Source organism: Diabrotica virgifera, chromosome 1, assembly GCF_917563875.1.
Source record: "Diabrotica virgifera virgifera chromosome 1, PGI_DIABVI_V3a".
NCBI classification, from domain to species: domain Eukaryota; kingdom Metazoa; phylum Arthropoda; class Insecta; order Coleoptera; family Chrysomelidae; genus Diabrotica; species Diabrotica virgifera.
This window is the reverse complement of record NC_065443.1, coordinates 157,309,348-157,333,379: the sequence shown is the minus strand read 5'-3', so window position 1 is coordinate 157,333,379 and position 24,032 is coordinate 157,309,348. Positions and strand designations below refer to the sequence as shown.

The 24,032-nt window shown below is 33.8% G+C and overlaps 1 protein-coding gene across 3 annotated transcripts in view; it reads right to left on the bottom strand.

Annotated features, from left to right (window-relative positions):
- Positions 1-24,032, bottom strand: part of LOC126878792 (cytochrome P450 6a2-like) — a 106,766-nt gene that overhangs the window by 48,003 nt on the left and 34,731 nt on the right. For all 3 annotated transcript variants that reach the window (XM_050641684.1, XM_050641685.1, XM_050641686.1), the window contains exons 2-3: positions 22,977-23,217; positions 5,762-5,905 (exon numbers count right to left, since the gene is read on the bottom strand). In XM_050641684.1, coding sequence (XP_050497641.1) covers positions 5,762-5,905; positions 22,977-23,202 — 370 coding nt within the window. In that variant the 5' untranslated portion in view covers positions 23,203-23,217. The remainder of the gene's footprint in view (positions 1-5,761; positions 5,906-22,976; positions 23,218-24,032) is intronic.

Genomic DNA, 24,032 nt, shown 5'->3' with positions numbered 1-24,032 from the left:
GCATTAATGTTCTATAAATCGTATATTCGGTCAATCATTGATTATGGATGCTTTTTATATGGTTCATCGTCAAAATCTAATTTATCAAAAATCGATCATATTCAGTATAAGGCAATACGTATATGTATTAGTGCGTTTAAGTCAACGCCATGTGCTGCAATTCTAGCAGAAGCGCAGGAACCTCCTCTAAACCTTAGAAGAGAATTCTTGTCTAATAAGTTTCTATTAAAGACCAGGACTTTAGACTCACATAAATTATTAAGTAAAATTAACAGTCTCACTGAATATAATTTAACAAATTCTTATTGGAGAATTAAAACTTCTCCCCCTCTTACAGATGCTTATCTAGAAACTAACAACTTTAGCATTAACACTAAACAAATATTACCCATATATAACCTTTCTATTGAGGAAATCGCAATCTTTCCAAAGATCATAAAACCTACATACAGAAACTTACCATGCCAAAACAATAAAATTGTAAAATTAATCTTATCTGAATTTTCTAATTATAAATACATCTATACAGATGGTTCAAAAACATGTAATAGTGTAGGTAGCGCTTATTATGTTTCTAATATAAAAAGTGGTAATTCTTTTAGACTACCTAAATGTACATCTATCTTCACTGCCGAACTTTATGCTATTGAAAGAGCCCTAACTTACGCGGTTGAACAGAACTTTGGAGACACGGTTATACTATCAGATTCTTTATCTGCTCTTGAGGCAATATCGCAACCAATAACCAAAAAACACAACAATGAGTTGTTATGCCATATTAGAAAGACAATCGCTCGATTTAAAAATAATAGCAGTGACTTGGTCTTTATCTGGGTAAAAGGACATGCCGGAATCAAAGAAAATGAGACAGTGGATGAAATGGCAAAGAATTCAGCAACTTTAAATGAAATAGTAGATTTAACAATCTCCAGCGATTACATTCCCGAATTGCATAAAAAATTAAGAAAAAAATGGGAAACTATTTGGCTTAAGTTTGTACAAACTTCGAGGAATCCATACACTAACATACACCCACAACTTCCGCAAAATATCCCACATATATTTGATTATCACGTTACTCGATTTTATTCCACATCCCTAAGTCGCTTAAGATTAAACCATGGCAATTTTCCTGCACATTTAGCTAAAATAGGAATGCGTATCAACTCTCTCTGTTCATGTGATAACTACTCTACTGCAGATTTAAATCATATAATCTTTAATTGTGAACTTAATAAAAACCATACGAAAGCACTAATTGCTAGACTTCAGGAGCGGAATGTAAGTTTACCGCTGAATATTTCACATCTACTAAGCTTCAATACCAAAACTATTAATGATATTATCATACAATTTCTTAAAGATTCTAAAATAAAAATTTAATATGACATCTTCAATCTTCAACTTTCAAATATCTGTGGCAAAAAGTTTATCTAATGCCATCCCCTCTTTGTGAACACACACACACACATATAGAATTAAAATTTGTTAAAATTGCGGTTAAATTGAGTAACAACAATATTGATTAAAATTGAATTTAAAATTATTTGTACAAATTATAATGTTGATGACAGTTCAGAGTCTCTAGAATGGGAGTTAGGAGATGACTCACGATTATCTAAATAGAGTAAGTAGGAAAACATTTCATTGAGGTGGCCTATATCAGTACGATGGTTCATCGAATTTGGATTTTTGTTTATGTGGACCATTTCCAAAAATAGCCTCTTAGCCGCATGTGACTCACGGTCCAATACCCTCACGTTGTTATAATCAATTCGGTGGTCATTATTGAAAGAATGTTCGCCCAGTGCACTTCTATCCGGGTACAATCTACAGTCTGACCTATGTGACGTTATTCTGTCTTTTAGTCTTCTTGATGTTTGTCCGATGTATATTTGATTGCAATTTAAACAAGGAAGGCTGTAGACCGTATCAGTTTTAGAAAGCACTGGTGTCTTTTCCTTGACGTTCGAGAAAACCCTATTGACTGTGAGGGCAGTCCTAAACGCAAGTTTGATGTTTTCAAACGGCTTAAACAGTCGAGTCAACTTCGGTGCAATCTCACTGGTATATGGCAGCGTCATGTAAGCCACGTTAGTATTGTTACTTGTATTAAATAGTAATTTCCTCAACAAAGTCTCAGGATAACCGTTTTCCAAAAAAAGGTGAAGCAATATTTTTAAATTTTTTGAGTGGAAAGAAACGTCGCTGATTTTTAAAACGCGGTTTTTCATTGCTTTTATTAAATTGATTTTCATAGCATGTTTATGGTACGAACTATAGTTCAGATATCTGCCCGAGCTAAGTGGTTTACGATACCAATCCACCAGTAAGATGTTATTTTTACGTATGACTCTGGTGTCCAAAAAAGGTACAGAACACAGCGTGTCCTCTTTTTCAAGGGTAAATTGTATATGGTGGTTAAAGCTGTTGAAATATAATAACAAATTATCCAGTTCATTAGCGGGCAAGCATAGCAGAATATCATCTACATATCTTTTGATGAAGAATAATTTAAAGGGTAACACCCTCAACACGAATTGCAAAATGTAATTCATAACATAATCAGCTAAGATAGAGGAAATTGTACTACCCATAGGTGTACCGAAAGTCTGCTTGTAGAAAACACCGTTAAACACAAAATAATTGTTTTTTGGAACTTTTAACCTTTCTTTTTAAAAACAATTATTTTGTGTTTAACGGTGTTTTCTACAAGCAGACTTTCGGTACACCTATGGGTAGTACAATTTCCTCTATCTTAGCTGATTATGTTATGAATTACATTTTGCAATTCGTGTTGAGGGTGTTACCCTTTAAATTATTCTTCATCAAAAGATATGTAGATGATATTCTGCTATGCTTGCCCGCTAATGAACTGGATAATTTGTTATTATATTTCAACAGCTTTAACCACCATATACAATTTACCCTTGAAAAAGAGGACACGCTGTGTTCTGTACCTTTTTTGGACACCAGAGTCATACGTAAAAATAACATCTTACTGGTGGATTGGTATCGTAAACCACTTAGCTCGGGCAGATATCTGAACTATAGTTCGTACCATAAACATGCTATGAAAATCAATTTAATAAAAGCAATGAAAAACCGCGTTTTAAAAATCAGCGACGTTTCTTTCCACTCAAAAAATTTAAAAATATTGCTTCACCTTTTTTTGGAAAACGGTTATCCTGAGACTTTGTTGAGGAAATTACTATTTAATACAAGTAACAATACTAACGTGGCTTACATGACGCTGCCATATACCAGTGAGATTGCACCGAAGTTGACTCGACTGTTTAAGCCGTTTGAAAACATCAAACTTGCGTTTAGGACTGCCCTCACAGTCAATAGGGTTTTCTCGAACGTCAAGGAAAAGACACCAGTGCTTTCTAAAACTGATACGGTCTACAGCCTTCCTTGTTTAAATTGCAATCAAATATACATCGGACAAACATCAAGAAGACTAAAAGACAGAATAACGTCACATAGGTCAGACTGTAGATTGTACCCGGATAGAAGTGCACTGGGCGAACATTCTTTCAATAATGACCACCGAATTGATTATAACAACGTGAGGGTATTGGACCGTGAGTCACATGCGGCTAAGAGGCTATTTTTGGAAATGGTCCACATAAACAAAAATCCAAATTCGATGAACCATCGTACTGATATAGGCCACCTCAATGAAATGTTTTCCTACTTACTCTATTTAGATAATCGTGAGTCATCTCCTAACTCCCATTCTAGAGACTCTGAACTGTCATCAACATTATAATTTGTACAAATAATTTTAAATTCAATTTTAATCAATATTGTTGTTACTCAATTTAACCGCAATTTTAACAAATTTTAATTCTATATGTTGTGTATGTCATTTTTTTTTAAATTCTTAGCCTAATTTAATTTTATAATCGTTTTATGATAGTGTCTTACTATTATTTATAAATTTTAATATTATTTTATATTTACCATTGACCCTTAATGTTCTTTTACTCTTCTTTTTTAAAAAGTCTTGTTGATATTTCAAATGTCATGCCAAACCCGTCACCGGGTGATACTTCATAACAACTTAACCTTTGCTCATTGGTCGTTCCTGCAATGGTGATATAATACAAACCACCCCGCTTATTAAATTAAATTTTGTTGGATTCGAGGCATCGGCATGACCATTGATCAAGTTGCATCTCATTTCTCCTCAATGACATCACATTTGAAATATCCTCAATAAGTTTGTAAGTACTATTTATTTATACATGTTTTCATATTCTTTTACATAGAAAAAATATCATTGTAGCACCCTGATGATGGTTATAATCATAACCGAAAGCTTGGATTAAAGAAACTTGAAAGAGTACACTTTTCATTTGCTGCATAACCCAATATCCTAAATTTCTTTCTTTATATATATATATATATATATATATATATATATATATATATATATATCAAGCTTCTCTTTAATAATCTCAACGACTAGTAGGTTTACTAAAACAATGTAATATTTTAAAATACTTACATTTTTGTTTTATATTACAGAGTCTTGATAAAGGGGTCAAACAACCCCGAAAGCTAGACAAAAAGTCAAAAGAGTGTTTCTTTGATATCCTGGCCAAACTTCTGACTGCAACCCTAATAAACCACTTGTTTTTTGTATATATATATATATATATATATATATATATATATATATATATATATATATATATATCATGTTATTTCAATTCTAACGGAGTTTATCTGTAAGTATACCGTATTTTATTAATTTTTACCATATTCTCCGGCTATCCCGGATTTTCGATAACCCGGATCGGCCGCGGTCCCGATTAATCCGAGTTATCGAGGTTCCACTGTACTAATATTTTTACAGATGCGCCCTGGTCTTTTAAAGGTCTATTAAATGTATAAACTGGCAATTATGATTACACGAATGCTTCTTTCAAGACAAAAAAAATTGCTTGAGTATAGACCCCCACAAGTGAAGCCGAGATAGACCCCCAACGCGATGGACCGATGACATCAAAAGAATTGTGACCAATTCGATAGAAGAGGCGCAGAACAGAAGAAGATGGAAATATTTGCAGGAGGCATATGTTCAACAACGGACAAAGCAAGGCTGACTAATGATGATGACGGTGATGTCTCTTTTGAGTGGTGCAGCAAAAAGTATCCAATTTGATTCCTTCACAATCGCAGGTCGGAGATAAAATAAAATTACTAACGAAAGTTCTACTTTTAATATTAACAATACCAAAAATAAAACTGTATCAGAACTAATCTTCTGGTTACACCATTCCTGGCTTCTAAAATTTGCAAGCCAACGAATCGCCGGTGCAAAGAAGGCCGAGGGAGATCTATAATAATAATAATAATTCTCTCTGAACAACTAAAACTTCTTTGCTTCGGCGATTCGTTGGCTTGCAAATTTTAGAAGCCACGAATGGTGTAACCGGAAGATTAGTTCTGATACAGTTTTATTTTTGGTATTGTTAATATTAAAAGTAGAACTTTCGTCAGTCTTTAACAGATGCCGCCACGGCATCTATATCATGATAATCTTTCGTTTGTGGATCGAGGCTGGCGGCTATAATTTTAGTTGTTCCGAGGGAATCAAATATGTGCTCTCTGAAGAAACTCTTGAGAAAACTCTGAAGAAAGATTTGAAACTAATTAGAGCACTTGTGGGACTCTCTGAACTAACTAACTCTTGTTTCGATTCACAGCCAAATGATTATTTATTAAAATAAAATTACTATATACTCACCAATTGGCTCATCTTTTTCGTTAACATAAAACCCTCTATCCACAAAATGGTTAAAGTCCTTGGTTAAAACATGTTTTAAAATATTTAAATCTATAGGGAGATATATTGGTGAAACCATATTGTACAGTCCAACATGTTTCCATCCTGAAACATAAGAATATGTCAGACAACGTAAAATCTAATCTTATAAATTCCTAATGCGACAAGTCACGCAGTCTGTCCGGCACGTTTTCAATATGTAAACATTGAATGACGTTTAATAAACGTTATAATATTTTGTTATATCTTGTTTATAACAGTTCCAGAATGACTGAATCGAATTATCTAATTTCTATTTTAAAACATTCATGTCCAAGGAATGTTTAAAAAAATACAGGATCCTTTGTAAAAGGTCTATTTAAAAGACCCCAATAAGGGTTACATGACAAAACAAAACATTTTCGGATTAACAGGTAATCCATTATTAGTGTTAAGCCCTAAAATGGTAAGTATAACCTAATTAATAAAAGACAATGTTGTAAAAGTTGAATAAGGTTAAGAGTTGACAGAGGCCATACTTACAATAGCATGCATGCGTGAGCCACCAAAAAGTTATGGGTAAAAACCCTTTAAAAGTTGCAAGATCTTACCCATAACTTTTGGTGGCTCACGCATGCATGCTATTGTAAGTATGGCATCTGTCAATTCTTAACCTTAGTCAACTTTTACAACATTGTCTTTTATTAATTAGGTTATACTTACCATTTTAGGGCTTAACACTGATGATGGATTACCTGTTAATCCGAAAACGTTTTGCTTTGTGATGTAACCCTTATTGGGGTATTTTAAACATACCTTTTACAAAGGATCCTCTATTTTTTTATTTATGGTATACAGCCAGCTACAGGAATTTTATTTTCCTCGTGAATTTGAATATTTAAAAGGAGAGAGAATGTGATGAAATTGTAAAGAAAATATTAAAAACAACAATGTTATTTCCATATACATACACACAGTTATATTATACTTCTTTAGATTTACGTCACTAAAACTGCGGCTAACTTCGTGTCTATTTACTTTTTTATTATATTTAATTAAGGCTATGGGTACATAATTCGCAAATATTTTACGTGTATCCCTACTTTTTCTGTCTTTACACGGCAAATTACGTGTAGTAAAATTCACACTGGTGTGGATATGTAAACATTACTAGAATGTCATTCTACTTGAAAATGTCATAATTAATTTAAAGAGATGGCTTTTGAATGTTCTTGGATAACTGTTATTTTTATAATTGCAAATTATTAATTCAGTTAATAAATGTGATAATTTTTTCACTAACTATGTTTTCAGTGATTGTAATAATTTATTTGTACAACAAAAACTAATAATCAATCGAGAAAAGAGGAAAAGTGTTAAAGTGATTTTTTAATAATATGTTGTTATTTTGGAACGCTTACAATTTTGAACATCTCTAACAACAAAATACTTGGATCACAGGATATATCTGATGTATTCTCTGCTTGGATCTTCCACAAATAATACACAATAAATAACTTTTTATTAAGTTCACGTCTTAAATCAATTATTTATCAAATACACTATATATCAATAATATTTAATCAATTTCTCAAAATATTCCCGATGCAATGTCAAATATTTAAAATTGTCACTGATTGTCAGTGTCTGACTGACAATATATGCTGACAATATTATATTCGGTTGAGTGCGTTGTAAGACAAAGACAGATTTGGAAAATATTACCACGGCATTGTGTTCATTTTTTTCAAATCCTGAAAAAACCAATAAATATTTTTGAAAAACTTAAACGCAGAATGAAAGACTAAATTATTACCGAGGGCCGAAAGTCCCTTAGAATAAATAAAAAGTTTATTTTGAATGAGATATTTGAAATTAAAAATCACACTAAATTTTCTCTTAGTTTTTTCACCCCTGTAACTTATTAAAATAAACATTATAGAAGTTCTCAGGGACTTTCGGCCCTCGCTAATAACGTAATCTTTCATTCTGCGTTTAAATTTTTCAAAAATACTTATTAGTTTTCTCAGGATTCGAAAAAAATGAATCCCCATTTGAATAGCATTGCAGCCGAAAATACGTACCGATCCTCTTAAACTAATTTTAATACTGACTACTTTCCAAAAAGTTTTACTAAAACAGTACCAATAATTAAAAAAATTGTTATTTTAGTTAAACAAACTCTTATTTATCTTAAACTAAAAAATTTAGCAACTAACTTCATGCTGTCGGTGTGCGCTTATTACATACTGTCATTTTTATAAAAATTCCCTCTCAATATTTTACCCAATCGGGCCTAAAGAAGTATAACTTCAAAAATAAGAATCAGAAAAAATGGAGGTAATGAGATAAAATTAGAGGGGGCCAGGAAAAGATGAGAGAATCGAAAAAAAATTGAGGGTGTCAGAAAAAATTGGAAGGAGATACGATAAAATAGGAGGATGGCACAAAAAATGCAGTGCAGTGACTGTAGAAGGCAATTGATTGTATTCCCCGTCGCATGGCGAAGGGCAAAATCACTATTAGTAAGATTATAAATCTATAAATAAAAAATAATATCAGAGAAATTAAAAATCAAATGGTACGGATAAAATAGAATAATTAATTCAAATAAAATAGAATAAATAAGTTCTAGATGGATGCCAACTCTAGATGGAGGCACAATATGGCGGAATCTACAGGACTCTCCAGCTCTGGATACACCCCTCAAGAAGAAATAACAGTCTCCGTCTTTGAAGGGCACGGGGCACGACATCTTTTGGTTAATGCAACACACAGTAATTCGTGTCCCTGTTTCTCGGAAGATCATTTCAAGCATATTTCTCACAATCTTCCAATCCAGATTTTCTAGTGTATGGCCTATCTATCGTAAAGCCAAATTTTTTGATATCATAATTACACACGATTTTCTTCAAATTAGTTTAGAGCTAGTCATATGTTTTCGTAGCTTGGTTTGTAAGACTTGCTGGTCACCATATACAACAAACATCGAGGACCATCTTCTGATCGCAGTACTCTTCCGACTTTAGGCTGCTGATTTCTTAACTCGGCCAAGCGACCGACCTTCCTATTAAATACGGACGAGATTCCTTAAGTAATCTCGAGGTCTTGGGCTATTGTCTTGGTTAATGGGCTAGAGAGACGTTTTCCGGAATACTAAAAAGATCTGCTGAAGATCTGCTGAACCTACCACTCTTTCTTTTCGTGGACTTGTGTGCTTTTTTAGTTTCATTTGAGCCAGCATATGGTGCATTTATATGATCAACTTTTGGTTTACCTTTTGGCAACTTCTTAATTTGGTATATTACGTCATTTATTTTCTTTTTAACTTCATGCGGACCTTCCCATTGTCTTTGTAGTTTAGGAGACAAGCCTCGACGACGTTGTGGAATATAAAGCCAAACCATATCACCTACTTCAAACCTTTCACTCTTGCATCGAGAATCATATTGATCTTTCATTCTATCACTGGCTATCTGGATGTATTATCGGGTAAGGTCACGAATGTTGTTCATTCGTAACTTAGGTTACGTCGAGTGGTAGGCCATTAGAAATAAATTAATATGCTGGTCCCAATGTATCTGATAATCATTATCATCTTTGGCTTTTACAACTCTTCGTTAGACTTTGCCGCGTTTTCCATTGTCTTCCATTGGTTCCGATCCTATGCTACTATTTCCCATGGTGTCACCTGTCACCTCCATCATCTCCATGTCTTCTCTGACTGCATCTTTCTACCTTTTCTAGGCCATCCTGTCGGTGTCTGGTCTTTCCCAAAACACATTGCTAATTAGTCTATCGTCATCACACCGTATCACGTGGCCTGCTCATCTTTGTCTATTGGCTTTTATACATCTCATGATGTTTCCCTGCACGAAGAGAGTCTCTAATTTATTATTGTATCTGCTCCTCAATTTATTTGTCACGCTGTCCCTGCAGGGACCATATATAACTTATAGGATTTTGCGTTCTGATACTAATAGTTTATTGATTTCTTTCTTTCTCAATGTCCATGTTTCACCTTTAAGGACCTTGGTTCCTTATTTTGTCTCTTTTTGGCAGGCCGAGAATCAATCTTTCCATGCGCATTTGTGCCACTCGTATTTTTAGTACTGTTGTTTTTGTGAGGGTGAGAGTTTCTGTTCCGTATGTCATAATAGGAAGAACGCATTGGTCAAATGTCTTCCGTTTCATAGCTCTTAAAGAAAACAACACATCGATGTGATATTATATATTTTTAAAGGTTTTTACCCAAGATCAGGGGCCTAGCCCTGAATCAATTTTAAATTTAATATGTTGTTTGTCACCAATTGCTCTTCTATGAGGTGTTATTACCTATAAGACGTAAGTTTTTTTCTACCTTTGTATTTTTTATGAATTAGTCTCTTAACTTAATGTTTTTATAGGCAGTGGCGGCTAGTCAGAGGAGGCAAGGCATACATTTTTTACACAAGCTACACTGTTTTGTTTATCTTGAATCGCGAAAAACAACAAGCACTCTCACTATTATACAACGTGTAAATTCCATATTATCACTAAATATCCATACGCACGAACCATTAGCATTAGAACGCATGATTACGTCCAGTTTTTTTATTATTATTGCAGGCAGGACCCTCGGTTATCCCGAGATGCATGAACGGAGCCGAGAAGCCGGCCAGCCTCCGCTGCTAATGCTCCGCGCAGCGCAGCAGGCGTTTAAGGAGACCCGGTCTCCTAACAGTGGCATCTACGGTGCCATCACACGCTGCCCGGAGATTTACCAACGGAGGCTAACTAGCTTCTCCGCTCCGTTGCCGTTGCGTGCATCTCGGGACAACAAATTTTAGGGTCCTGACTAAAAATAATGAAAAAATTAAAAGTGCGAATTTTGTTATGAAATTTGGTATTTTTTTTATAGTTTTAATGGTATTTTTGGCGTTAGAATAATATTTGGAACAACTTGTTCAAATAACTTTTTCCGATATTTGTAACTCAAAGCAAAATATCGGTAATTTATCATGTTTTTGAATTCGCAGTAGGCCGCATTTAGAATTAAAAAAATTCAGTTGAGCATCTTAAAAAATGTGAACCGTCAACCTCTGTATGGACTGCAAAACTTCAAATCTGTAGGTATTTATTTTGATATGCATATCTGCTTACAAAGATGGAACTGTTAACAAATAAACGACACAAACTTTGGTATTAAACTTTTACAATTAGATTAACTATTTTTAAAATGATGTGATATTACGAAATAATGAATTATGATGATATTATGAAATGTAAATAAAAAATGGTCAAAAAATGGGACCTTACATTACATTTTTTGGCGCATTTTTTTGTTAGTGCAAATTTGTCTAGATATTTTAGAGTTAGGTATAGCCTCCCCTATTGTAAAAATCACGAGCCGCCACTGTTTATAGGAAGCTCCGATGATGACATTTTGATATGCTGAAAGTACTTCTTCTTTCCTTCTTCTTCTTCTTTTAGCCCATTTCTATCCATCTTTGGACATAGGCCTTCCCCAAATCTTTCCATTTCCGTCTGTCCTTGGCTGCGTTTTTCCAGTTAGTTCCTGCAGCTTTTACAATATCGTCCTTCCATCGCATCTGAGGTCTTTCTCTTTCTCTTCTTTCTGTCCACGGTCTCCAGTTTTGTATTTCAGCATTCCATTTTTTCCATCTTCCTGTCTCGCGTTGTGGCTTGCAAATCTCCATTTTAACCCTGTTATATGTTCGGTTACATGTTTTACTTTTGTTTTCTCTCTTATCCATTTGTTTGATTTTCTGTCTTGTAGTTTTATTCCCAACATGGGTCTTTCCATTTTTCTCTGAGTTATTTCAATTTTGTTTATGTTGGCCTTTGTTAATGTCCATGTTTCTGAGCCATACGTCAGAACAGGAAGGATGCACTGGTCAAATACACGGGTTTTTAGGTACTGTTGTATCTTTGTGCTTTTTAGTACCCATCTTAACTTTCCAAATGCTGCCGACGCCAATCAGATTCTTCTCTGTACTTCAATTGTTTGGTTCTCTTTATTAGCTTTGATTATTTGACCCAGGTATATATATTCGTCAACAACCTCAATATTGACATTATTTATATTTACATTTATTCTGTCGTTTGTATTTGTCATGATTTTGGTTTTATTCATGTTCATTTTTAATCCTATCTTCTCCGATGCGTGTGCTAGTTGAGTCAGCATTGTGGCTAGTTCTTCTTGGTTGTATGACAGCCCTGGGCACTAAGGCTATCTTCTCCCGGTGAGGGTGGTTATCCCTTATCCGAGGGGTGGAATAATTGATACGCTTACTTGTTGAGTTGGTTTATTTACACTCGCATTAGTATAAGCTGGTAGCACCTCACCCAAAGAACATCTCGTGTAGAAAGAGACACTATCTTTAATGTGGAAATATTACGTCTGATCACCAAAACAGAATGACGAATGTCTAATATAATAATAAAGAATTCCCTTGTTATAGTTTAACTGTTTATATATTTAGAAATGCCTATTCAGCATCGACCATGAAAAGTGTTTATAATTGACTCTGCAATTATTAGTGAATCGTGATCTTGGCTAACAATATTTATATAATCGAATGAAGGTTGTAATGTTGTTTTGATGACATAAATAACTGAAAGTAATTATCGTAGATAATTACAGGGTGTTTTTAAGATATATCTACTGAGTACAGATGAATTCTTGTACACCTTCCCTTTTTAGGAATTTTCCGACTACGGGGAGGGAAATATGCAAGTCGTGCTACCAACCCATACTGTGTTGTAATCAATACAAAAAAATTTATTTTATATACAACTTCCTAAGCCTACGCAAATACATAAATAATATAAAATGTTCGTTTAACAACATTGTTTCGTAACACTTGTCACTCACTGTGTTTTCGGATTGTAAGCATATAATCTATTCTTATGTATTTCCTTGATTTTATTGTTTTCTATTCTGATTTTACAATTAACGTTATTTACTTCTGTTATCGTGAAAGGACCTACATAAAGACTATCAAACTTACCATTCTCTTCCCTTTTTACAAGGACTAGGTCTCCTATTTTAAAGTGTTGTGGTGTCGCTTTGAGCCTATTCTTTTCTTGCCGCTCTTTTTTGTGTTTTAATAAGAAGGTTCTGGCTCTCTCGTGTGCGCTTTGTAGTTTGTATCGTAACTCATTGTAGTAGGCATCTATATTGTAACATGGTTGAATCTCATGTGTAAGGTCTTCCGGTAGGTTAACCTTCCTGCCATATAACAGTTCGAACGGTGTGTATCCATGATACGCGTTAGGGGTTGTATTGTAGCAGTATGTGAACATTCTGCAACACACATCCCAATTTTCTCTGTCTTCGTCTATGAATGCTCTTACGTACTCGTTCAACGTTCTGTGTAGTTTTTCGCAACTTCCAATGGACTGTGGGTGGTATGCCGTTGAAAAGTTGTGTTCTATTTTTAATAGCTTTGTTAATTCCTGCATTACTTCGTTCTTATACTCTGTGCCTTGGTCTGTTCTTATTTGCTTCATGAGTCCGTATGTTGTTATGAAATGATCAAAGATTCCTCTTGCTATTGTCTCTGCTTCTTTATTGCACACTGGTATGCTGACCGCGTATTTTGTCAGTTCGCACAACATTGTGATACAGTATTTATTACCTTCATTACTTCTCGTGAATGGACCTATTGTATCTATGTATACTATGTCCCATGGTTTGGAAGATGTGTCCGATATCACGAACTCTTCGACATGTGTTCTTTTCGGTTTGTTAATTTGACATTTGTGGCATTGTTTTACGTATTTTCTTACGTCTTTTTCCAAATTTTTCCATCGGAATCTTGCCTTTAGCTTCTTAATTAGTCTGTTATTCCCTACGTGTCCTCCGAACATCGGGTGATTATGGTATTCTTCTATTAATCTGTGTTTTTCTTTGTCATCTTTTATTGTTTCTGGTACTTCACATATGTATATTTCTATATTCTTCAATTTTTTATTTCCTTCTTTAATAAATTCATCAATTGTGCACATTTTAAAAATAATATCATTTACGTATATTTTTACTTTACGTACTGCATTCTCTACCGCCAGCTTATCAAGCTGTACCAACGCTTGGTTTAAATCGAAACGATTCAATCCTGTGGCTATGCTTTTGCTGCATTTTATTTTGTTTTTGGCCCTAATGCTCAGTCTTGGTGAGATTAGTTCTGCTCCAAAGGACAAAATTGGTAGTCTATGCGCCTCTAAATTATTTAGTACCTTCCTTACTGTCTGTTTGGTGGCTTCTGGCTGTAGTGCGAGTTCACTTTCAGCCTTTGTTTGTCTTGCTTCTTTCTCCTTTTCTTTTGCTTGAGCTCTTGTTATAGCTAGTATATGGGCGTTGTCTATGTATAGGTTTTTTAGTTGATGCAATGTTATTCTTGAAAGACTATCTGCGTAGTTACTTTTCCCTGTTATATACTCTATTTCGAAGTCATATTCTTCTAGGTCTAATCTGATCCTCGTGAGCTTTGAGGTTGGTTCTTTCATTGCAAATAGGTGTGTCAAAGGTTTATGGTCTGTTTTTACTTTGAATGTTGGTGCTCCATATAGATAACATTTAAAATAATTAATTCCCCAATGAATCGCTAGTAATTCCTTAACGATTATAGGTTTATAACATTCTCCTTTACTAAAACTTCTTGATGCATATGCTATAGGTAGGTCAATTCCGTTGTAATCTTGACTTAGGATTGCTGAACAACTCTCATTGGATGCGTCTGTTGTTAAGATAAACTGTTTGTTGAAATCAGGATATTTTAAAATTGGTGGTTTCGTCAGAGATGCTTTAAGCTTTTTGAATGCTTTTTCACACTCCTCGGTCCACGAAAATTCTACTCCTTTCCTCGATAATTTGTTGAGTGGTCTGCATATTTCCGCAAAATTTTTAATAAAACGTCTGTAATAGTTGCAAAATGCTACAAATCTCTTTGTTTCTTCCGCTGTCTTAGGTGTCGGATATTGTTCAATTGCTGCATACTTCGCTTTATCTGGTGATACTCCCTCTTGAGAAAGATCATGTCCTAAATATGTTACTTCCCTTCTAAAGAATTGACATTTTCCTGGGTTAAGTTTCAAATTGAATTTTCGACATGTCTCGAATGTCTTTTTCAGGTTGTCTAAGTGATGCTTTTCGGATATTCCAATTACTACGATATCGTCCATGTAAAGAAATGCTTTGTCTGGTGTTAATCCTGAAAATGCTATTGACATCATTCTTGAAAAGCTATTTGGGCTTACATTTAATCCAAAAGGTAATCTGGTAAATTGAAATGCTCCATTTTCTGTGCTGAACGATGTGTATTTTCTCGATGATTTTTCTAATGGTATCTGGTGAAAGCCTGACATTAAGTCTATAACTGAAAACCATTTTGCTCTTCCTAGTTGATCTAATATCGAATCTATTCTTGGTAATGGAAATTTGTCTGTAACTATCTTCTTGTTCAGTTGTCTAAAATCTATGCATAATCTCCATGCTTTTCCTCCATCTATAGCTTTTTTCGGTACCAGTACTACTGGGCTGTTGTACTCGGATGTAGATGGTTCTATGATTCCTTGGTCTCTTAGGTTTTGTACTTGTCGATTTAATTCCTCTGTTTGCGCATGAGGTGTCCTATAATTCTTGATATATACCGGAGTTTGGTCTTTAACTCTTAGTTTTTGTTCGTAGAAATTGTTACAGGTTAACATATCATGCCTTAGGGCGAATATGTCCGAATATTCCTCGCATAACGATACTAAGTTGTCTCGTATGTATTCTGGTATGTCTAATTTCAGTGATTCTCGTAATTCTTTTTTTCTGTCCTTGCTGTCGTTGACTAGCCTATATATATTGAATAGTTTAATATCCAACGTCCTGATTGTGCTTGCGTCTACATTTACTGTTTCGTACGTTGTGTTCAAAATTTTGATGTATGGATTATTACTTGAAATAATTGCTCTTGCTATGAATATTCCTGGTTGTATTTCTTGCTGTTCCACTATCCTGTCTTTCTTTAACGTTTGAAAAATTTTTACGATTCTGTAAATTTCACATCTAGGCGGTATTATTATGGTGTCATTGTCTATATTATCCAGAATTTTCGTACTAATGTAACAATCGTTGTCCTCTTTAATGTGCATTTTAAGGTTTGCGTAATCTAGTATACATTGAAAGTTAGAAATAAAGTCTCTCCCAATGATTCCGTCTGTTGGAATTGGAAAGTTAGGTTCTACCAATTGAAAGATGTGTTCGAATCGAGTTCCTTTTACTTCGAGTGTTGTCTCAACTTCTCCCATTGTTTGCAACTCTCCTTTAGTGACTCCTTTTATTTTCGCCTTTGTGTTTGGTTTCACCTGTTCCTTCATAAAATCTTGTGAACATTTTAGTATTGAAATGTCAGCTCCTGTGTCTATGATAAAAGTGCTTGTGTTTTCAAGAATTCCTGTTTTCATTCGTACAAAGTTCGTTAGGTTTAGGTCGAAGTTGTAAATGTTATATTTTATTTCTGCCTGTGTGCTTCCAACTTGTTGTTCATTCAAAACCCCATCTGCTGGTTTTCTTGCTCTTCTTGACTGTCCTCTATTTCTAGTAATCTTACGTTCCTGTTACGTCCGCCTCTCTGGTTTCCTCTGTATGTTTGATTGTTAAATTGTCTGTATCCTCTGTTCGAATAATTTCGTTGATTGTCCGTTGCTTCTCCTTCGTTCCGTTGTCCGAAGTTATTTCTTCTTCCTCTGTCATATTTGTTATGATATCCTCTTCTGTATTGCTGCTGTCCTCTCCTATTCTCGTAGTTTGTCCTATAATTTAAGACTCTTCCTTATGCATTTTCTTCAGTCGTATCGATCGACAAAAATTTAGATACTACTTCCTGCGGTGATGTAAAGTTACCTGCTTCCAGTATTATCTTAGCTTTCTCTGCATTAGCGTTTCGTTTCATTGTTGTTACTACGGCTTCCGTCGTATATTTCTTTGCTAAGTCAAGTGGCATTCCTTCCGCTATGTATGCTACTTTTAATTGTTCTGCTAACTCTTCCACTTCAGATGCGTACACTGCTGCATCTCTATGCCCTTGCCTTTTTTTGGCTAATTTGGCTATTAAATTCTTCGGATTATCACCTTTTAATTCTTTCTTTAGTACTTCAGCTATCCGTGGAATTGTATCTTCTGTGGTTATTAGGTTCCTAGCCTTATTGGTGAGTCGCGTTTTTATTAGCGTTACAGCTGTGTCTTCATGACCTTCTGCCAATTTTCCAAGTAGTTCTAATGCGTCTAAAAATGGTTGTAATTTCCCTGCGCTTCCATCGAACTCGTTGGGCAATATCTTGCTTGCGATATTCAAAAATTCATTGATTGTCAAAGCCATGTTTAATATTGTTATATCTTGTTTTATGTCACCTTTTTTCTCTTTTATTTCGTCGTTAATTATTTCTTCTTCTCCTTCCTCGTCGCTTTTTCCTTCTTCTATTTCCTCATCGCTTTGTTCCTCTTCAACTTCCTTGTCGATTGGTTGATGTATTGAACTTGGAACCACTGTTCTCACATTTACTGCTTGAAATGATCGTATAACTTTGTCTCTGATTTTTCCAAAATATTTGTTGCACGATTCCCTTTGTTTGTCCGAAAGTGCTTCCCAGTTTTTCCTAGTCAATTGTGTGAACTTGTTATAAGCTTTAATTAGCTGTGTCGTTACTTCTTCCTTTATGTCCTTAGATTTCGGAACTTTTTTCTTTAAGACTCTTCTGCTTTGCCTGTCTATTTCTTGTGCAATTTCCTCAACTATTTTGACAAAATCTTCCCACTTAACTTTGTTGCTACTCATTTATACATAATTTTTTTCTTTCTTTTTTTTCAGCTTCTGCACTTCTTAGCGAAAATATAAATTCGATAGTCTTACGGTGTATATAGATATGTAGTATATAGATATATAGTAAAAATATAGAGATAAAATAATACGTCAATATATGGTAAAAATATGTAAAAATTGCAGTAGTAATAAAAATTCAAAAATAAATAACGTTATATTAACCCTTGTAAATAAGTAGTTAGAATAATAATTTAAATGTATTATGCATATAGCGTATATTTGTTATATCGTATATTTATTTTGATAGGTATATTTACGATAGCAAATATTAAGATCATAAAAAATTGCAAAAATGTACTAAAAATCAGTAGTCAAATAATAAATGAATAAAAGTCAGCAATGATAAGGTATACGTTGATAAATATGTAAAAATCATATAAAATTGTATCATTGCGTCCTATAATAACTTAATATGAGGGTAAAAAAATCTTTTTATATTGATAAATATTGGTAATAGAATAGAATAATTAAGTAAGAATAGGTAAACTTGAAACATATATTAATGTAATTAAGGTAGCACATAATGTTTATACTTTATACTTTATATTAATCAGGAAATACCATAAAAATAGCTAATATGGACTTACCACTTTTACGCGTCTTTGTTCGTATCACAAGTCCTCGCTGCACGTTCCATAGCATTGTCCATTTTCCATTGTCCCACGATGTTCCATCTCCATACTATTCCATTTTCAGCTCCGCGTCGGCCTGATGTCTCCATCCATTTTACATATACCACACTGTTGTCTAAGGTGGTCTAGGTGCCTGAACATTGACGTGTTTCTTCATACCTGTCCTGTTCACCAGTCCTGAGTTCTTCCCTGGTTCTGGATCGCCATATGACAGCCCTGGGCACTAAGGCTATCTTCTCCCGGTGAGGGTGGTTATCCCTTATCCGAGGGGTGGAATAATTGATACGCTTACTTGTTGAGTTGGTTTATTTACACTCGCATTAGTATAAGCTGGTAGCACCTCACCCAAAGAACATCTCGTGTAGAAAGAGACACTATCTTTAATGTGGAAATATTACGTCTGATCACCAAAACAGAATGACGAATGTCTAATATAATAATAAAGAATTCCCTTGTTATAGTTTAACTGTTTATATATTTAGAAATGCCTATTCAGCATCGACCATGAAAAGTGTTTATAATTGACTCTGCAATTATTAGTGAATCGTGATCTTGGCTAACAATATTTATATAATCGAATGAAGGTTATAATGTTGTTTTGATGACATAAATAACTGAAAGTAATTATCGTAGATAATTACAGGGTGTTTTTAAGATATATCTACTGAGTACAGATGAATTCTTGTACAGTTGGTTGTAATAAGGACAACATCATCGCAATATCTGAGGTGATTTAGATTCTTCCCGTTTATGTTGATACCCATGTCCTCCCATTCTAGTTCTTTAAAGACGTCTTCCAGAGCTAAGGTGAAGAGTTTTGGGGATATTACATCTCCTTGTCTTACGCCTCTACGTATTTCTATGGGATTAGTTTTGTTTGTTTTATTTTCCCATTCGACTGTCATAGTTCCTGTTTTATATATGTTATGTAAGAGTTGCCTGTACCTGGAGTCTATTCTGCTGTTATTTAGAGCTTTTTCTATCGCCCATATCTCGACACTCGACACTATCGAACGCTTTTTCATAGTCTACAAAGGCTAAACATGAATCTAGGTTGTATTCGTTTGCGTTCTCTATCAATATTTTCATAGTGAGGAGATGATCTATGGTACTAAACACTTTTCTGAAATCTGCTTGTTCAACTGGCTGATAACTGTTTATTTTATTTGTTAGTCTATTGGTTATAATTCTAATAAAGAGTTTGTACATTTGTGAGAGTAGTGAGATAGGTCTGTAGTTTTTTAAGTCTCTTTTTGTCTCCTTTTTTGAATAGCAGTATTGTAATACTCTCATTCCAGTCGTGAGGTAATTCTAGTATGTATTATTTCTATGTATTCTAGGTATTTTTATTACGAAAGTACTTAGCTGATATTTAATAAATGTTTTACACACTATCAGTTTTTGAAAACATACACCTGTTACCATTTTGACTTATTATTGATCTGACTTGCATAATTCAAAACTGATTTTTGGAGATCACCGAGGTCTACAATCAAAGGTGATCAGACACAAGTGTGGTATTATAATATCACCCTGTACAAAAGATGTTTGATTGAAAGTAAAGCATATCATAAATTGTCCGCCCTTGACCAAGGCCGACGCGTGAGGTTGCAAAGTTCATTCTAATATATAAGTAAACGCCCGATGATATCATCATCATTATTATTATTGTTGTAGTAGGTCGTTACTGTTAAATGTAAACACATTGTTATGGTTAGTCTGATGGAGGTGATTGTAAATATAATGTATTTGAACCAAACAATAGAGTTTTAATTAATTGGGACCAAAGAGGCATTAACAACACGCTTATTTACGACTTGGCGTTCCTGTAAACTAATTGGAGAATCTTCTGTAAGGAACAAAGATGGCGGCACCAGCTTGGAAACGAAGACGGCAAAAACTGACCAGGACCCAGGAAGAATATAGGACCCCAACCCAGTGAAAAGACAAAGTGATAAAATGTAAGTAAGAAATTTAGTCTATCTTTATTGAAAATGCTTCCCTCGTTTTTTATATAAATATTATTATTGAACATTGAATATTTATCTTTGCTCATTTTTGAATAGTTTATGAAGTATCGATTTTTTTTTAAGAATATTTATGAATTTTGAAACATGAAGTGATTTTTGAATTGAATATTTTATCGAAGTTTATTATATATGCTATTCTTGAATTTTTATTGAATTTTTATTGAATTTTGAATCTTTATTGAATTTATTTGAAAAATCTCTATCCGATTTCGATTGTTAGTACGGTTATGTTTGAATATTTTGTGAAATATCGAATTTTTTCCAAAAATTTCTATCGAAGTTTGAGATATAAACTTATTTTGAATCTAACTTTTGCATATGCTATTTTTTTTATTGACGAATATGTATACTATTATTGAATTTTTATTAGCCAGTTGTTTTTATTATTGATATTTATTGATTCTATAGATACATTTTCATCGATTTTGTGTTAAATTTTGTATGAGATGAACCTGAATTAATAATTTTTGTGCGATAAATGATATATAAAGGATATATAAATGATATTTTTTTAATGAATAATGATTAGTGATGACATACGTTGATATAAGAGCTTAAGATAAACATTTCTGTAAGCAAGAGATATATTTTTAACAAACCGACCTGACGAGTCGAAATCAGAAATTTGGAGAAGAACTATATAGATAAAAAGAAGAACTAACAATATTATAAGTTGAATATTATGAGGCAACTAGAGACAATAAGAAACCCACTGCTCTTGTCAAATTAGGAAGGTACTAATGATTTATGGAAGCTTGAAAGCTTATTAGAGACCCACTCTGTGTTTTGAAGGGTACCTATTTTATTCATGATTATTCGTGAATAAGCAACGGCCTCAAAGCAAGGGATTGAGGTTGTGATATTTTTAGAAGAATTTGAATCGCATAAAATACCTATTTCGTGTTTTGAGTTAACTATACCACCACCATGGTGCGTACAGATCAGGGCGAAAATTCGGGTTAATATTGGCGGAGAACTAAGACATCCGAGTGAAACCTCTTTTATTAAGGTAAAACGAAGGTATCGGAGCTAGTATATGAAGTGATAATTATGATGTTATATGAAATGATATATGAGATAAATGATATATGACTGTTATATGAAATATGTATATGAAGATAAATTATGTACACTGTAGAAGTGTATATGAAGAAAAATTAATTATATGAGTTGTAGTACCAGACAAGAAGAAAATAAAGAAAAAAGAGAATTTTTAGTAAAATATGTGGGAGAAATGAAAGAAGACACATAAAAATTACAAGAAAAGAAGCAAAATTAAGAAGATACTAAGCAAACAAGTAGCTAATCATTGAATTTTGTCTAAGAATTAAAGATGTAATTTTTTTTTCTCTAAAGTAATGTAAATTATAAATAACTTATTTTTAAATGTATATAATGGATTCAGGTTAAATTTTCGCGGAAAATGGAAGTGTTTGAATTAAGGATAGACAATATCTTACAATAAGTGTTAGTAGATAGAAAGCAAATGGACAAAAAAGTGAAGTTTTTAGAGAGATTAAATCTTTATTATAGGTACAAGAGAGTTATTAGAAGTTTTTTTAGAGACACATTAGAAGTTTTTTAGAGAGATTACATTTTTATTATAGATACAATATTTTAAAGTTAGTAAGGCGTATATAAATAAATCAAAATAAGACTGAAATAATAAGATGAAATAGTAAAGTAACGCTAAATTCTTTTTTTATATACCATTTAATAGAAGTTTAGGTAATATTTAGCTTAGCTTAGGAAGTGTTAAATTCAAGATTTTATTACAATTAGATTAGTTACGGCTTATAGGCACTAAAAGACTATTTAAAAGTTAGGATCAATTTCATTCACTGTGGACACTGTTTTGATGAAGTGAATTAGTGAACGAAAAAAAAGGACGAAAAGACACGACGTGAAAGTAGGTACGTGAACTAGTGATAGGTTATAAAATACCAGTTTAGTATAGGGAAAATATGAACTTTTGTGTAGAATAGGATTTATCTAACAATAAAAAACTGAAAACGTTTGTTTTCTATACTTCCACAAAATTTATTATATCTAAGTGACTACAGCTGTTTCGGCGGAGTGCCTTTCTCCATCATCTGCCGAATCCATCAATTAGAATAGGATTTTTTTAACTATATAAGTAATATAAGGTCTATCTCCTAAAAGGCGATGATGGACAATCAATCTCATTTTAAAAATATGTAATTTTAACAAAACGGGGAGGTGTGGTATTATAATATCACCCTGTACAAAAGATGTTTGATTGAAAGTAAAGCATATCATAAATTGTCCGCCCTTGACCAAGGCCGACGCGTGAGGTTGCAAAGTTCATCCTAATAGATAAGTAAACGCCCGATGATATCATCATCATTATTATTATTGTTATTATTGTTGTAGTAGGTCGTTACTGTTAAATGTAAACACATTGCTATGGTTAGTCTGATGGAGGTGATTGTAAATATAATGTATTTGAACCAAACAATAGAGTTTTAATTAATTGGGACCAAAGAGGCATTAACAACAAGCTTATTTACGACACAAGACTTAATTTCGAGATCAAATGAGTGATATAAAGTGACAAAGTCAAGTTCGGCTAAACTGCATTTATGCAAAAAAAATGTTTTAAAGATTTATTAGTTTAGTCAATTTTCAGTCTAAGTTACCTTACCTTTATCTTTACCCTTCTGGTACAGCTCGGCTAACTCATCTCCAAGAGGAACAGTTCTTTTATGTGGTGGACTAAGATTGCCCCAAATAAATTTTGGTTCGAAATAAGGTACTCCTTTGTTTTTCCAAAACTGAAAGGCCCATTTTGAATATAAAATTGCTAACGTTGCAAATCCTATGACAACACCAAGGAGCTGGTATAAAATAGCACCGGTTATGATAGACATGTTTGTTTTGTTTATCTAAAATAAAAATTGTAGTTTAGATTGAATTTTATAAAATATAACCATCCGATAATATTTGTATAAACACAAAAGTATCTTATGTAGTTTGTCTCTACTAGATAAACAAATAACTCAAATTGATTTGATTTTTATGGGACAAACTTAATGGATACTAAGTATGCCGTCAACTATACGAGGCAGAGAAAAGAATAAAAACTAGAAAATTTCCAAAAGAACTCAACAAAATTTCTTTTTTGATTTCCAAAAGTTGCTGCTAAAATTGAAACCTTAAACAATATCCTCCATAAGCTACATGACACTGGATATTTTTAGCTGACACACCATCAAAATTAAAGTACAACTAAAAAGCATCGTGCAAATTATAACCCGCATCATTAATGCCGGATTTATACTCAGCCATTGCCACTGCTGCTGCCTCTGTCGGAAATATTGCCCGAAATACGATATCGACGCGAGTGAGGTGTTCACATCAGTTCCTCGCCAATGTCCTCACAACTCATTTACCGAACGACTCTCAAGAATGGAATGTGACGACAGCATCGTCTTGCTAACTTAGCGAACGGCTCCACGGGCGAGAAATTGACGCTAGCAGTAGCCGTAAAACGAACTTAAGGTTCCGCGGAACGGAATAGGAATAGCCGAACTGTACCGACTACAGGACTTGTGCGTAGTCGGCTCAGTTCGGCAATTCCTATTCCGTTCCGTGGAACCTTAAGTTCGTTTTACGGTTACTGCTAGCGTCAATTTCTCGCCCGTGGAGCCGTTCGCTTACTCACTTGCCGCTTTGCCGGCGGCAAGTGAGAGAGAGAGTA